At 39.8% G+C, this 17197-nt stretch overlaps 1 protein-coding gene across 1 annotated transcript in view; it reads left to right on the top strand.

Moving 5' to 3' along the window:
- The first annotated feature begins 9591 nt into the window (after nucleotides 1-9591).
- The window catches only part of LOC135479768 (NALCN channel auxiliary factor 2-like), a 73931-nt gene continuing 66325 nt past the window's right edge, over nucleotides 9592-17197 (top strand). The window contains exon 1 of the mRNA XM_064759674.1: nucleotides 9592-10140. Coding sequence (XP_064615744.1) covers nucleotides 9592-10140 — 549 coding nt within the window. The remainder of the gene's footprint in view (nucleotides 10141-17197) is intronic.

Below are 17197 nucleotides of genomic sequence, written 5' to 3' on the forward strand. Positions count from 1 at the left end.
GTGTTCGCTACCTTCTGGGAAGGGGAGTTCTACCGGAAATGTACGAACTGCACTTCGGCGGTTTCCGACGGCAATTCTCCTCCTAACACAAAGGACTTCAGGACTAGTTCTTAGGCAAAATGGAGTCACCCACAGCAGATTTTGGCGCTGACTTTATTTATAATTTATCAACTTGAGGTACATATTAGAATTTTTTATGGCATGCACCTGCGAGGAAATGCATACTCTTTTCAATGGTATTTGATTGATATTTAATTTTTTTTCTCCTTTAATGCCAAGAATATTTCATTTATATACGCCGGTGGCCAACATTATGGCGGTATGGAGTGAGTGAGTGCTTGGGGTTTAACGTCGTACTTAACAATTTTTCAGTCATATGACGACGACATTATGGCGGGAGGAAACCGGGGGAAACCCACGACTATCAGCAGGTTGATGCCAGACCTTTCCACGTATATACGCCCGGTGAGATAAATCGTGAGCCTGATTCTTTACAGCGATGGGGCGTAAAATGATTGAATACAGCTTCTGAACGGTTTCACGAGGCATAAATTGTCAGTTGGGTGTCTCACCAGGAGTTACATTCCTGCAATTTCAGTCGTCCAAATCGAAGTCAAAGGAGAGACACAGGTTCATGCATAGGTGACGCTATTCTTCATATTTTACCCAATAAACTGTTACAATGCCGTAAACCAGTTTAAGTTCTTGGGAGGGGTAAGAACCTATATTTATTTTATTTGATTGGTGTTTTACGCCGTACCCAAGAATATTTCACTTATACGACGGCGGCCAACATTATGGTGGGAGGAAACAGGGCAGAGCCCGGGGAAAACACACGACATCCACAGGTTGCTGACAGACCTTCCCAAGTACGGCCGGAGAGGAAGCCAGCATGAACTAGACTTGAACTCACAGCGACTGCATTGGTGAGAGGCTCCTGTTTCATTACGCTGCGATAGCGCGCTAACCAACTGAACCACGGAGGTCCCCCCAAGATATTTTACTTGGCCTATATAACTATATACAGGACTCGAGATATATAGAACTGTACATTTTGTGTTTTTTGGGGTATAAAACTGACATTTTCAATATAAGACTGAAGCTTTTCAACATACATAAATACCCGTTATATCACGTGAAGTAATGCTTTAGATGTATCAAACCATGAGTGTATGGAGAAAAAAATGAACAAAAGTATGAATCAAAGGGATGGGCGGATGAATTAAACAGTTGATGAATAAATAAGTGAAGAGGTCAATCCATCGCTGAGCAGATGAACATATGTACAAGTGTATTGATTATGTATATGATGATGTATACGTCACGGATGGGGTGATTATAGATGAATCAAACTACAAGACAATGAATGATTGAGTGAGAGGGTGAACCAGCGAAAGAGGGGATGAATGTAATGTGTAAACGGATGACACATGCTATGGTCGCATAGATAAATAAGAGAACGGACGAATTAAGCGACGATCTGATGAATAACTGAGTGTATACTCACTTGAATTTATATAGCAAGCGAAGAGTAAATGAGTAAACAATAACTCAAGCAATGAGCGGATAAAAAAAAAACTAATGAATCAAGCAATGAGCCGGTGAATAAATGAGTGAACAGTGCAAACGATGAATGTATGAATGAAAACTAGCGACTGAATCAAGCCATGAGCAGATGAATTTGAAGGAGTGAACGCCCGAAGCAAGCTATGAGCGCATGAATAAAAGAGTGGACCCAAGAATAAAGGTGTTAACGGATGAAGCAGGCAAAGAACAGATAAATACATGAAAGGCCGAAGCCAGCAATGAACGGATGAACAAAGGAGGGAAAAGATGAAACAAGCAGCACATGACGAAAGGAGTGAAGGGATGAAGCAAGCAATGATTGCATGAACAAAGGAGTGAACGGTCGAAGTCAGCAATGAGCGGATGAATAAATGAACCGCCGAAGCAAGCAATGAGCGGATGAACAAAGGAGGGAACGGATGAAGCAAGCAAGAGCACATGAACAAAGGAGTGAGCAGATAAAGCAAGCAATGAGCGCATGAACAAAGGAGTGAGCAATCGAAGTAAGCAATGAGCTCATGAATAAATATATGAAAGGCCGAAGTAAGTAATGAGCGCATGAACAAAGGGGGGAACCGATGAAGCAAGCAATGAACGTATATGAATAAATGAACGGCCAAAGCAAGCATTAAATGGATGAATGAAGGGGTGAACGGCCGAAGCAAGCAATGAGTGGATGAATAAAGGAGTGAACACAAGACGCAAACAATTAGCATATAGTATGTTAATAATGGGTGAAGCAAGCAATGAACGGCTGAATAAAGAGGTGAACGACTGAAGCAAAGCAATGAGCCAAAGGGTAATGGTTTGAAGGACTGAAGCAAGCAATCAGTGGAATGAATATGAAGGAGTGAACAGCCGAAGCAAGCAATGAGGGGATAAAGAAAGCGGGAACAGCCGAAACAAGCAACGAGTCCATGAATAAACCATACGGCGGATGACCGTAGCAAAAAATAAGCATATAGTGTATTATGAACGAATGAAGCAAGCAAAGAGCGGATGAATAAAGAGGTAAACGACTGAAGGAAGCAGTGAGTGGGGTATATACGGAGATGATGGATAAATGAGTAAATGGATGGTTTAGGCGATGAGCAAAATGGATGAATAAATAATGAGTTATAATTAAGGTCGCGCAGTAAATAGATAGCTGGGAGCAAGTGCAGGTGCGATATTAATCATCTACATCAATTTAAAATTTCAAAACCAGCCTTTGTTCTTCCAAAAAATGACGATGTGGCGTTAAACCATAATCATTCATTCATTCCAAAAAATGAATTAGGCCTAAACCTTTTTGTGAACCATGGATAAGAGCAATGTTGTCGTATCTGACGGCGAAAATTCATGTATTTTTGTCAAGAATATTACATTTAAAATAAGAGGCTATACTACAGACTTTGCCGAAAAATCGATCAGTGTACACAGAAAACAAATTTTTGCTATTGTTTTATTGAATAGCCCCCAATAATTACCATAAAATTCAGAATCATTTTAATAATGTAAATAAGACAGGTACGGGTCTTATATTAACTGGAAGGCAATAATAGTTTAAGCTATTCTTGGTAAATGCTGTAAATTTGACTTGATGAGCTAACATGGATTTTTTGCTAGTAATCTCGGGTATATAGCTTCGGACTTTATGATCAGGGGAGTCATGACTGTCTGGGAGAGATATGGGTGTGGGAGTTGGGGTGCTTGGGGGACTCTGCACCTATTCAATTATATATATACCTAACTAACAAATCCAAAACCTGCGGGAGCTGGCTTCGAACATACGACTGTGTGCAGGTCAAGAATTATATACATGTAGTATAATCTTTAAGGCGAGCCCATTTAACTCGTTGGTATATATACACACGATGGGGACTAATTGTAGATGGTGTAATTTAGTGGCGGCCTCACTCAGCGCCAAAGATTAGTGTACATTCAGAAGTGTAGCATAGATAGCCACATCTCTGTAACAAGAGAGGAAAAAAGCGTGGGGGTGGATGAGTGCGGAGAACGATAGAAATGAACCGTTGTAGACCCACCTGCACTTAAGTAAACGTATTCAAGTTTTGGTAGATAACATATTTAGCACGTTCTAATGGCCATATGGCATTGTGTAACATATTTTAGCACACTGCCACACCGTGCCCCAAGAAGATTAGTGGTTGTAAATTAATACCAGAATTTTTTTTGCTATGCAAATTTTTTTTCCTGCACCTTCCAAAATATCTTGAAAGGTAACTGCTCGCCAAAAATGTACGGAGGCAAAAGTTCCTCACAAGATATATATGCACGTCCATGATGAAGATTATTTTTCATTCATTATTTACTCCATTGGTGGTCAACATAATATGTACGGCCTCCGTGGCCGAGGTGGCAGCGCGGAGTAGTGACCCACGAGCATCTCACTAATGCGGTCGTAATGGTTGGCGGGTATTGTGCAGCAAAATAGCTCAGCAGTTTCTCACCATAAAACCATCGCTGTGAGCTCAACTTCATCTCATGCTGGCTTCCTCTCCATTCGAAAGGTCTGCCATCAAACTGCGGATAGTCGTAGGTTTCTCCCAGGATCTGTTCTGTTTTCTTCCACTATAATGCTGGCCGAGGTCCAATACAGGTGAAGTAGTCTTGAATATGGCGTAAAACACTAATCAAATAAATAAATGTAAGGTGCCAAGGTCGCCGACTTCAAAGTGAAAAGTGGAAAAACCGCCAAAGACTATGCAAACTCCATTTAAACTTACTTATTTTTTTCATTGCATGAATAAAATACAGTTCAATGCTCAAATTCCATGACGCAAACTTTATGAATAGGCCTTATTTGTCATACGCAAGAACTGAAACCACTAACCTAATCACCTTTTTCAGCTAATAATAATTCAGGTAATAACTGGAATTTGTTTACGGGTAAATAAAATATGATTTGATCGGCGAACATGGATTTTTTCCACAAAATTTTCGGGATAACCCCTTTAAACATCGCGAGATCAACCTCTCTACCCGATGCTTTGTTTATGGGTAAAACTGTAAAACTGAGTTTACAAAGTCTGACATACAAATATTGACATCTGAAGATACTTTATCTCCATTACGTTTGTTTGAATTAGCTGTTTTACGAGGTTGTACTCCACCTTTTGAATGATAACCTAGTGCGGTACGTTTATTGTTTTCTCGCTTGTACGCCATTTTGGCGTCTTTTTTCCCCCCATTCTGCATGTGCCGATCAAGTTTTGCATTTCTATCTCGGCGTGTGGTTTCACGCGCCTCCCCTATGTACATGAGTGGATACAGAAGTACTGTTTGTTAAGACCATACATTCGTATATACACGATAACACCATCCGATTGTAATTCTAAGGCAATCCTACCCGGTTTCAACGTAAACATTTACGATAGTAATTGTTTCAGTGAGATGCCCGAACCACCCTTCTACATTGCCAGCGTGTTAAGCGATCTGAAGGCAGTCCTGTAATAACAAAACATACCAACACTTCTTCAGCAGATAAAGTAACCACACCGTAATGGGTACCAGATGCTAGGCATGTTTCACCTCCACATGCAAAGTGTGCCCGCACTGGCCCCTACCCGCCCATGTACGATTGCTCATGTGCGCAACCGTCAGTTTGGACGCGAGTGGTCAACTGGGGAACTGGTATTTCCGGTGTAAATTAGGTTCCAATGACAAATAGCGGAAATAAACGTACCACGGTTTTTACCTGTTAGAGATAACAACAAAAGTAACAGCTGTTAGAATGCATCTATCAGCGTACACTTACAGATGTTAACAGAAGAAAAAAGCATGAAGCAAAAAAAAAAAAAAACAAACAAACAAACAAAAAAAAAAACTCTTGCAGACGAGGGTTCGCTTCTAGCTGCCGATAACAGATTGGTAGTTGCACGAAGAAATCATTTCACAGCACGTTCAAATAATATAAGTAATATTCGACAGGTATGTATATTTTAAAGACGTACTTAACGAATTCTGCACGAAACGTGCCTTTATATACATAATGATGTAAGTGAGCATAACAGTTTCTATTATTGTGCAAATGTGATGCTCTTGTGGCGTATTTCTGACGTTATCAATGTGCTGTTTTTCGATACTGGGTTCCCTTGCGTTCTCAGCAATACGCTCGACAATTATATGAAATTTCTCACTGGAATTAACGGTTTTGATGAAAATCAGAGGACGTATATAGATGCATACATACAGAAAGGAGATATAGATTCCATCAAATAATTTATGCAGATGTAATCGAAAACATGTAACTGATTTGAGTGGTACATCCACAAGATTTACTAGTGCTTTCTCTCCTCACTGCCTAGAAGGCTTCACTCTAGTTAATTTTGCTAGAATGTATTCTGTTACATACCTTAAGATAACATTGTGTCATATACATAGCCTCCTGTTAACATCATACAATGTTTATATTGAATTAATTCAACATGTGTGCCATATTTAACGGAATAATCTGGTGCAGTGACAGAATAGTCTACTGCAATAATAGCACACATTCTTTCATCACTTTCTGATGACATGGAACAGACTGTGTTTTGAGAGAGTTGTACGTCAGTCAAGAACCCTGGCTACAACGAACGTTTTGCGAAGGCCTTGAAAAAGAGTACATGGGATAAAAAAAAGGAGATAAGGCAACAATGCGACTTTGTCGGTGGGATTTCTTTTGGCAGTAAATGCTCGGATGCAATGTATACCTATCTGCAGGCGTTGCTTTTGAGGAAATCGCATGAAGGACATGTTTGGCGACAACAACACATTAGAAACTGTTACACATTGCTAATCGCTGAGCCACTCAAATTAGAGATATACATGTTTACAAATAATATAGACGTAGATGCGGAGCAAGTCTTGGCAGAGGGGTTAAGATGTATCGAAAAGGTGCTTATATCAGGTGGGAAAACTGATACAAAGTCAAGCAAAACATTGGCTATACATTTTCTGAATACCAGCACAATAAAAGACTAAAACAAATATCAATACATTTATTTATTTTATTTTATTTGTTTGATGGGAGTTTTACGATGCACTCAAGAATATTTCACTTATACGACGGTTTTCCTCCCACCAAAACGGGCAGACTCCGCGGGAAACACACGCCCATCCGCACGTTGCCACCATAGATACATGGTGTACCGGTACATGTTTTGTTCATGCAATTTAAACAGACGATATCAACAAGTGTATATGAAAATGTGTTACACGTATATGTTCACAATCGCTGGAACACACGAGGCGCGAGTTCAAAAGCGATACTGGGCAGGGAATTGTAGGGTCTTCTTGACGATAACGTCTCTCATGAGGCCGTTCACTAAGTCTAGCGTCCGTTGAAGACGGCTTAATTGTCTTCCACCTATAGGGCGTGCATATTTGTTCACGTGGGAAAGTTTACTAGTCTTCAGCAGCCTGCGGATGGTCGTGGGTTTCCCAGGGCTCTGTCCGGTTTCCTCCCACCATAATGCTCTCCGCCACCGTATATAAATGAAATATTCTTGACTACGGCGTAAAACACTAATCAAACATATATAAATAAATAAATAAATAAATAAAAATAAAATAACTTTCCAAAGGTCAGTGGTTCACCCAGGGCACTCCGGTTTCCAACATGCGGGTACTATGTACATGTTGATCACCATCTTTGACGACTGACATCTCAGGTTCTAATCTAGCTCAAGTTCAGTGATTTCCAAGAGCGCTGTCGAGTGTACGTAGTATAAGTCAGTCTTTTTGGTTTCCTTTGGGATCTGGCCGGTTTCATCCACCTATAACCTGAAAGCCATGCATTGAAGTGAGGGATTCTTGAGATAATCAAATAAACAAATAAATAAATAAATAAATACAGGCTTGAGTATATGCAGTCATGTAAACACTTAAGTGGCATGAAATGTTTAGATAATACATGCTGTACGCGTTTTGCCGTCATGTACGTCCAGTTCAATTTGGATGGTTCAGTCTAAACCCACCAAATTACCGGCCTTTCGTTTTACATTTCCCCGCAGGACAGCCAAGGCGGGTTTACTCGGAGCCATGCCAGGGAAAAATTCCGGTCATTAGCCATAGTACCATGCTCTCGGAGAGCCCCGCGTTCAGCCTATAGCCTTGGCGGATCGCTCAGTAGCTGCAGAGCCAAGCTGGGAAACATCGCGTACCGTTGTAATGGTGTGTATATAGGAAGCTGCGGTGTGCGGGGCATGCGAGCTAAGCTTAAGTCTAAAGCATCCTTAGCCTTCACGTATTAGTACACTATTACACAGCGAGCTTTCCATGGTCCGTACACGACTTACATAATAGCTACAGCCACAAACGTCGGACGGCATGTTCAACCCAGCGCTGCAGGCCAACCGACCGACCGGCAGGCATTACGTCTCAGCAAGCGATGGGATCGAACTGCAGCAGGTGGCTGCATTATGTGCAAGCTGCTGTCCGCTCAATCCACCCAGGCCTTGCAGATCTTATTACCCCCTCCCCCCACCACTTTCCTTGCCCCTCCCTCCTCTGTTTGCAGTGTCTGTGCGTAGCCGATTAGTGTAGACGAATACAGTGTGTAGGACATGCGTGGACATCCGTCAAGACAAACGAACTTGTCACTATCGTTTTAATCCCGTGTCAGCCACGTGTGTCCCGCGGAATGGATTTGTCTGTATAATGGTGCAGTGAGGAAATCTGTGCACCCCAACCCGTCCAATCTGCTACGCTCCTCAGGCAACCCTCTCCCCTCACCACTCAACCCGTTTATCTAATATACGCCTGTCTGATTTAATTTATAAATACGTACATCAAAGTATGCATCAAAATGACCGCATGCATGTTTAGCCGCTAAAGATGTAACCATTACATATACACATAGAGTGCATAAGGCACACGCCTTTCTGTCTGAATAGCCTTACTAAATCAATGTGAAAGTGCTACAACCTACCGGTTTTGTAGGGTTCTATGCGAGGCCAGAATTAACGGGATTTACTATTATGTTATGAGTGAATGCTATTGATTTTTTTGAAGCCACAAATCGCACTTCGGTAAAGGTATAATACCCTGTCATTTGCATGTGTTTTGTCACCGTTTGAAGGGCAAAGTGCGCTTCCCATGACGACTATAACTGAGACTGTGGGGTGATGGGCATAAATGATCCTTTATACAGTAGAGATGTAAACGAGGACTCAGGCAGCTAGATAGCCACCGACAGCCAGCACTCTGAAGATGGTCCGGTCCAACCATGCGGGCCAGCTAACATGTTCCATCGACATAAGCCAATTTCTGTGATGTAAAATCTGGTAGCCTCGGGCAAGAGCCGACTGCACGGGTGTTTAACTGCGGTTACGTGAGCCAACAAAGCCCACAGTGAGTGCAGAGACATCGGGGAAAAAAGCCACGCGTTCCGAGCCTCACACGTTTGAATCATGTTAATTTCTAATCAACGAAACTGATTGATGTGAGCATGCGCAGTGGCGTCGTCCGTGAAAAAGTGAACATGGCGGAAAGTGATGCTGCATAGGAGTACACCGATTCACCATGTATCCGAACCGCCGGGCGATTTTGAGACGAAAACCCGAAGAATTCGGCTGAGGTTTATTCCATATTGACGCGTTAAGATATTTCCAAAGGAGGGGAATGATGTGTGAAGAAGGGTTATAGTCGACAGTAATGATTTTAGATGTATGGATGAAGGCTGTGTGTTCCATGTCATCAGATGTCGGATTTTTACCATCGTCTCGGGTACCCAATTCTCTGGCCGCTCCATCTTCCCAAGGCGACATTCTGTCTCTTTGCAGCTCTACAGCTTTCACCTATGGTAGAGGATTTGTCCCTTTTACTCTGGGATGTGCTAGTAATAATACTAGTTTTAGAATTTATGGTAGATCGGTTTCTTGGCTGGTTCTTGCAGCTAGCCTCGGCTCGACTCGAGGTGTTCGCCTGTCGATCTTTCGCCAGTGTCTATGGGCAGAGTGATTTTAATCCAAAAGACCCTATCTCTCCTCTTTCTCCCAACCCTGTGCTACTTCGCCCAGCCCTGATGCTCGGAGAAATATGACATTTTCATGTCAAAATGGTACCTCGGGCTATTTGAGCGGGAAGTCTCTTCGTGATGATGTATTCCAAAAATGGCGCATTTGTTTGGTGTCGCTTGTGTTTTGCGCTGTTCTGTTTGCTGAAAGTGTTGGTGTCTACAGTCTACGACTTCATTCCTCACCAAGGATATTACGAGAGTTATTCTACAACTCGACGTCAGCATCGCATAGTGGGGGTAACCGCCGCGATCAGTGCCTTATTCTGAGCAGGGAGTTAACCAAGGGTATATGCACTCGTCTGCAGCTCGACAGACGAAAGGAGGAGATACGCAATAATGTGCATTTCAAGTTTTGCTCGGTGCATTCGGCGAGCATTTACTCGGTGGTGAATTCTCCCAGCAAAAGCTGTATCGTAGACGAATCTTTGGCGCAGTGTAAAAGCTGTCTCCACAGGCTTGAAGACTGGGATAGACAGGCCATGGAGAAGTTCACTGTATTTCAAGACCTGCTAGATCGCTTCGACTGCAATGACAGTTTCTCCACCGTAGGGAACTGTCAAAAATGCAAGGTACGTCATCCATTTTCATTTTAATAATACCATGACACACGTCAAAGGAAAAAAAAAAAACAAAAAACAAAAAAAACAAAACACCAAAAAAAAAATGTAAGAAATGATTAAAATGTCTTTAACACTAGCCCCCCACCCTTCCCCTCCCCACTTCCCTGCCCCACCCCACTCATAACCCAAAAATGCCATTTTTCCTAGACTGGTTTAGGTTTACAGGTTTACCCTTTGCATAGGTAAGATATTATTATTATAATGCTTATTTCTTGAATATAATGCTCATCCACAGGTAAATAACCAGAGTTAATGTAAATATTCCAGACTGTGGCATATTCACATCATTTTCAAAAAGTTCCAAAAGGTGAAACTGAGAGAAATGACAAAAACAGTCATTGGCCTCTCGTTTATTACTTCATAAGTGTTTATCTGGGCTGACAGCGACTATGCTATAAGCTAATGCCTAACATTAAAATTATCTACATCATCATTAGTTGATTACTGGTAATTATACTGGAAATATGTGGCAGCTGTTTCCAACAAGTGTGATGTTTGTATCCTGCCTTAATTGCATAGAACGTTTGAGTTCAGTGCTTAATACGTCAGACAGGTGAAAATCAGAATTGTTAATAAATTGACTGTAACGTTAAAATTTATTATGACTTGAAAACTATACATGTAATTGACTTAATCACTGAAATATGAAGCTTACACCAGTTCTGGTTGAGATACTTAAAATTAAAGTGAAATTCTCAGAAAAAGTGAACAAAATTGTTGTTTAAATGTTAAAGGTAGTGAACATTCAGATTTGTAGCTTTGGGGATATAACATGGTGATGCATGCTTTAGGTACAGACAATGGGTGAACATTGTAACTTGTATGTTACATTTATGCTATTATTAAATGTTAATTAACACATTGTATTCATTATTTGGGATCATGTAATACATTGTAATAAAGTGTACATGAAATGATGATGGAATGTATTTGACAATATGGCAAGTATACATGGAGTCATAGAGAGAAATGACTGTTAAAATAATGTTAAGGATATTGTGGAGACTGTTGTCTCATTTTAATACAGGAACATTTTGCTGAATATAATTATAAGGCAAACAGATGAGACATTTTTGAAATTTTCATCAATATTAAATTTGTAATTACCAAGACAAACTCTAAGAATTACACCCACACAAACATTGGCCTTGTGTATTCATCGCACATAGGGGACACACCAGTACTGTGGTAGCCAGAGATGATTTGTTTATGATGCCAATATCGAATTACAACGTATGTTTGATATTCTGTCATTACCCTTCACTGCAGTCCACTGTATTGATCGGGAATACAACCTGTTTGATGAGTTATGTATCAAGAAATGAAACTGCAGTACGTTCATGTGGGTAAGCCTAAATAAACCTGTGGAAGATGTGAGATGTAGGAAGTCATTACAAATCCACACTAATGTTCCATTGATTCGTGAGTACTTCATAACTCATTGATCGATGTACATGTAAGGTGACATTACAAAACTGCAGTATGTTCCATTGATTCGTGAGTACTTCATAACTCATTGATCGATGTACATATAAGGTGACATTACAAAACCGCAGTATGTTCCATTGATTCGTGAGTACTTCATAATTCATTGATCGATGTACATGTGAGGTGACATTACAAAACCGCAGTATGTTCCATTGATTCGTGAGTACTTCATAATTCATTGATCGATGTACATGTGAGGTGACATTACAAAACCGCAGTATGTTCCATTGATTCGTGAGTACTTCATAACTCATTGATCGATGTACATGTGAGGTGACATTACAAAACCGCAGTATGTTCCATTGATTCGTGAGTACTTCATAACTCATTGATCGATGTACATGTAAGGTGACATTACAAAACTGCAGTATGTTCCATTGATTCGTGAGTACTTCATAACTCATTGCTCTATGTACATGTGAGGTGACATTACAAAACCGCAGTATGTTCCATTGATTGTTGAGTACTTCATAACTCATTGCTCTATGTACATGTGAGGTGACATTACAGAACTGCAGTGTGTTCCATTGATTCGTGAGTACTTCATAATTCATTGCTCTATGTACATATAAGGTGACATTACAAATCTATAGTATGTTCCATTGACAACGAGAACCTTACGCTTCAGTACTTTATGTAGGAAGACCTTACAAATCTGCAGTATGTTCCATTGACTGTGAGAACATTATGCTTCAGTACTTAATGTAGGAAGACCTTACAAATCTGCAGTATGTTCCATTGACTGTGAGAACCTTATGCTTCAGTACTTAATGTAGGAAGACCTTACAAATCTGCAGTATGTTCCATTGACTACAAGAACTTTATGCTTCACTACTTAATGTAGGAAGACATTACAAATCTGCAGTATGTTCCATTGACTACGAGAACCTTATGCTTCAGTACTTAATGTAGGAAGACCTTACAAATCTGCAGTACGTTCTGTTGACTATGAGAACACCATGCTTCAGTACCTAATATAAGGATGACATAGCAGATCTGCTTGAGCACGCACTTTGTACCTCATTGATTGATGTACCTTATAAGCGTAGTTCAGTAATTCTTAACGTAAGAAAACATCACATATCTGCATTCATTTCATTGATTCTTGATAACCTTAGTTTTCAGTACTTAGTGTTGCATCTATGCGTGAAACATTCTTGAGTACCGCGTAAAACACAAGTCCAATAAATAAACAAATTATTGGTGGATGACAGCTACTAAATTTTCAGTATACAGACAGCTACATGATTTATTTATTTATTTATTTGATTGCTGTTTTACGCCATACTCAAGAATACAGATACATGAAGATGTTTGTATGTTAAACTGTATAAGACCATAGTCCTGTTCCAGTAGGTGTAGGCCAGTGCGTATGTATAGTTTACTGACCAATACCTTCCCAATACATTGATTTAACATCACACTTACACATTGTACTACTATGTATCACATTATGTGTATTTATGAATACAATATGCTACTTAAAACTGAAATGGCATAAATGTAATAAATACAATGTTTGCCCATTGTGTAAGATTATCATCTAATGCGTACATCATAATGTTCCTGCAATAAACTGGAACACTTTTGATAACATGCAGGTGATTTTCCTGAATAAGCCAAAAGTTCAAACCAACCAACCAAGAAAAATAAAGAAATAAATAAATAGATAAATAAACTTATGTATTGTATTGTACCAGATTTCTTTTGCACTTTCTCAGATGTGCTTGTGGTAGGTTGATGTACCTGGATGAAGACTGTTTTCAGAACATAGGTGCCTAGCTTGTTATTCAGACAGTAAGAGTTGTCTTGGTAACTACCATGGGCTAATTCCAGCCTGTTTTCCTTGTGCCCTGCTGTGACCTTCATGAAAGGAACGCACATGCAAATGTCAAAGTGAGGTGATCACTGAGCACAGTTGACATTTGCAGGATGCAGACTGACTCCCTCCTCCTATGATCACCAACATGGTTTTTTTTTCTTTTCAGAACGTATTACAGCTGTTGTTTTGAATAAATGTTTGCCAAGTTTATGCAGTTTCTTTCACACAGGTTTAATTTAATGAGGCTTTTTATTTCAGTGATTTTTAAAAAAGGAAACATTTTTATTTCAGGATGTCATTTGTTTCAGATTTGTTAAAAAGCATATTTATGTTGTGAAAATTTGATGCAGCAATACTTGTCAGATTTTTATATTTATCTTTCTTTTAGCAAGCCTTGACATATTTTTCCTGACTATGCAGTTCAAGAAATCTTTCAGGAAAAGATCTATGCTTTTCTTTTGATTGTTAAAATATAATGCAATTAAATTTGTATGACAAGTTTCTTTCACATCAACTGTAGTTGTGTGTGAAGGATTTGATTGGACGACACAGAATCCAACGTGGATCGTTACTTTTCTCATTGGATATGTACCGCGGGGAAATGAAAATCCATGAAATGTGATTGTCTCTGGAAAACATGGGTAAGTACATTGTCTTTTAGAAGCTTACATGTTGATGGCTTTTTCATCCTGTGCTCCCTTTCTAATAGGTGGGTGGGATGGCTCATCAGATTTTTATATGCTGTCCATGACATGTCTTCATCGAGGATTGGTATCACACTCCCATGTCTTCACACTCCTGAAACAAAATCTGGGTGTGCTACTAAAACACCTGGAATAAGCATTGAGACACCAGACATAACTATTGAGACACCAGACATAACTATGAAGTCACCTGACATAACTATCGAGACACCAGACGTAGCTATTAAAACACCAGACATAACTAACGAGACACCAGACATGACTATTGAGACGCCAGACATAGCTATTGAGACACCAGACATAACTATGAAGTCACCTGACATAACTGTGAAGACACCTGACATAACTCACATAACTATTAAGACGCCTGAAATAACTATTGAGACACAAGACATAACTATTGAGACACCAGACATAACTATGAAGTCACCTGACATAACTGTGAAGACACCTGACATAACTCATTTAACTATTAAGACACCTGACATAACTATCGAGACACCAGACATAACTATTGAGACACTTGACATAACCAATAGTCTGGGGAGTCAAAATTTCAAGTGTTCAAATCACACTACAGGGCTTTTAAGGTGTGTGATAATCATATGTAAGATGACGGTCAGCTACAGGACCATTATGATAAAAATGTTATCTTGAGCAGTGTAAAATTGGGTAGTGCTAAGGTTTGATCTGGGTCTCTTTTGAACCCCATGTGGTGTATATGGTCATCAATAGTTTGGGCGCAAAAAGCAAAAACATGCCCAGTGTAGTGGGTTTTTGTGTTGAACCATTGTTGATAGGCTTTATGAGGTTATTTATTTAACATTGTTGTCTTATCTCTCTAACTGGGATGAGAAACTAATAATATTCAAACCAACTAAATACTTATCAGAGCACGTACCTGGTATGGGTGCCCAAAATTTCATCAAAGATGAGGAAAGAGTCAAAGGTAGTTCGGCACATTGACACTACTAATTTCATGTACATATACATGTAGGCATTTGTTGAGGAGAAATTGAGGTGTGGTAGTTGGCCAGTGGTCCCAGAACATCGTCAGCATTCGTTGAAGTTTACGCGATTTGACGCAAAAACATTCTTTTGTCGTTCTTCATCGTGTTTCTGTATAAACCCTGCCGGTAGTGAGGTAATGATGTATTCCCCTGAATCTGTGAGATTATTTTTGCATCCGACCTGAATGTTGTCAAGTGACAGCTAAACAGATTTTATTTTTACTTATTTATTCACAATATTTCATCTACATTTTGCCATGTGGAGAAATTGTCCACTTTTACAGCATTGATCATAGTTGAACACGGATGGAGGAAACCACTGGCTGAATACCCTCCTGACTTAAAGCTACATCCAAATCTGATAACATTTTGAATAGAGCATTGGCAAAAGCCAAAGATTGATTGTTTGTGGCTACTGCAAGAGCAATCAAGACACCCTGGGAGAATGATCCCCGTCTAAAGGGCATTATGAGTGTTGGATGTAATTTATGCGTCTTTTGGAGTTCTATATTGGAGACGAGCTTAACTCTGATTGGATAACCTCCAACTTTTGCAGGTACCCTCCCCCCCCCAACACACACACACACACACAAATGTAATCTTTTATAATATTGATCAAGACAGGCAAGTGCTCTCACAAGATGTCTGTACATGTACTGACATGCAGTGTAATCATTGTGATGGCTAGAGTGGTTGCATGGCCATTTTATACAACTACCGTAATTCCTCAACCTTTTCACATATGAAAGAAAAAAAAACAGCTTTCAGTGCAACTTTTGCACATTTCAAATTTGATTTTGGAGACAAATCTACATTGGTTGGATTGGCCATTTCAGAGCTTAACCAAAAGTGTAATTTTATCAATCTACACAGCATAATGCCTTCAGAATATACTGGAATAAACATCTTGCAAACATTTGAAAAGCTTGAAGAATTACAGTAGTACAAATCCAGGATAGATTGGGGTTTTCAGAAAGGGCAAACTTTAGCAGCCTGTAGAAAGTTGTCCAATATTAATTCACCGAATAGAACGAAGCCATAATTGGAGTCATTTCCGTTGCCTTCATGTGGTAATGTTCAGTTTTGATTGTCTTGTCGCAATCTTCGTCTGAATGTCTAGATCTGTGATTTGTTTTCCTGTATGAGATCAGTCTGGATTGGAAGGGATTAAGATGTATGTGCCTTAGATCCTTATTTAAATATATCTACTACACAGGACGTAGAACAGGACCATGTTTTTTCTGTCAGGGACCAGCATGGATTAAGGCTATAAAGCTTGAGGGTCATGAAGTGTATAAAGCCTGTTCATTTTTGTTTTCCTAGACTGAATGGAATTTATTTGTTTGTTTTATATAATCGCCATGCACTCGAAATTTTTCACTTATATGATTTCCTCCTGTTTTTTAGGTGTGGGAAATCAGAGTGCCAGGGATAAATTATTGAGGTGTATCATGACATGCTCTCCTATGTCCAACCCTCATCATATTGGTGGGAGGAAAGTGGTCACTAAACTTCATGCAAGACCAAACAAGGAAACACCTTCAGAGGGTTTTTTTTTACCAGAAAGACTGCTACAAGAAGACACAGTATACATGCACACACACACCTAATGACTCCTCCTGGTCAAAAATTGTACACGTATAACGGATCACCCAAAGCATACATACATACATACATACATACATACATACACGCATACCTACACGCACACATACACGCATACACGCACACACATACATACATACATACCAGAAAATTCCCACGCTTATTCCAACCCCTCCCCCCGCCCCCCACCGCTTTAAAAATGGAAATGGAAGCTTGCAATCTGAGAAATTCTGTCAAAGAAAAAGATTGATGCAAAACAGCAGGCAACTTAATCACTCGGCCAAGTTCCAAACTCACATTGGAATTAAAGTGCTATGTTTTGTTGGAAAAGAAGACACAGGGAATAAATGTAGTGTCACTCACACCTGCTGTCAATC

This window comes from Liolophura sinensis, chromosome 12 (genome assembly GCF_032854445.1).
Source record: "Liolophura sinensis isolate JHLJ2023 chromosome 12, CUHK_Ljap_v2, whole genome shotgun sequence".
Lineage (NCBI taxonomy): Eukaryota > Metazoa > Mollusca > Polyplacophora > Chitonida > Chitonidae > Liolophura > Liolophura sinensis.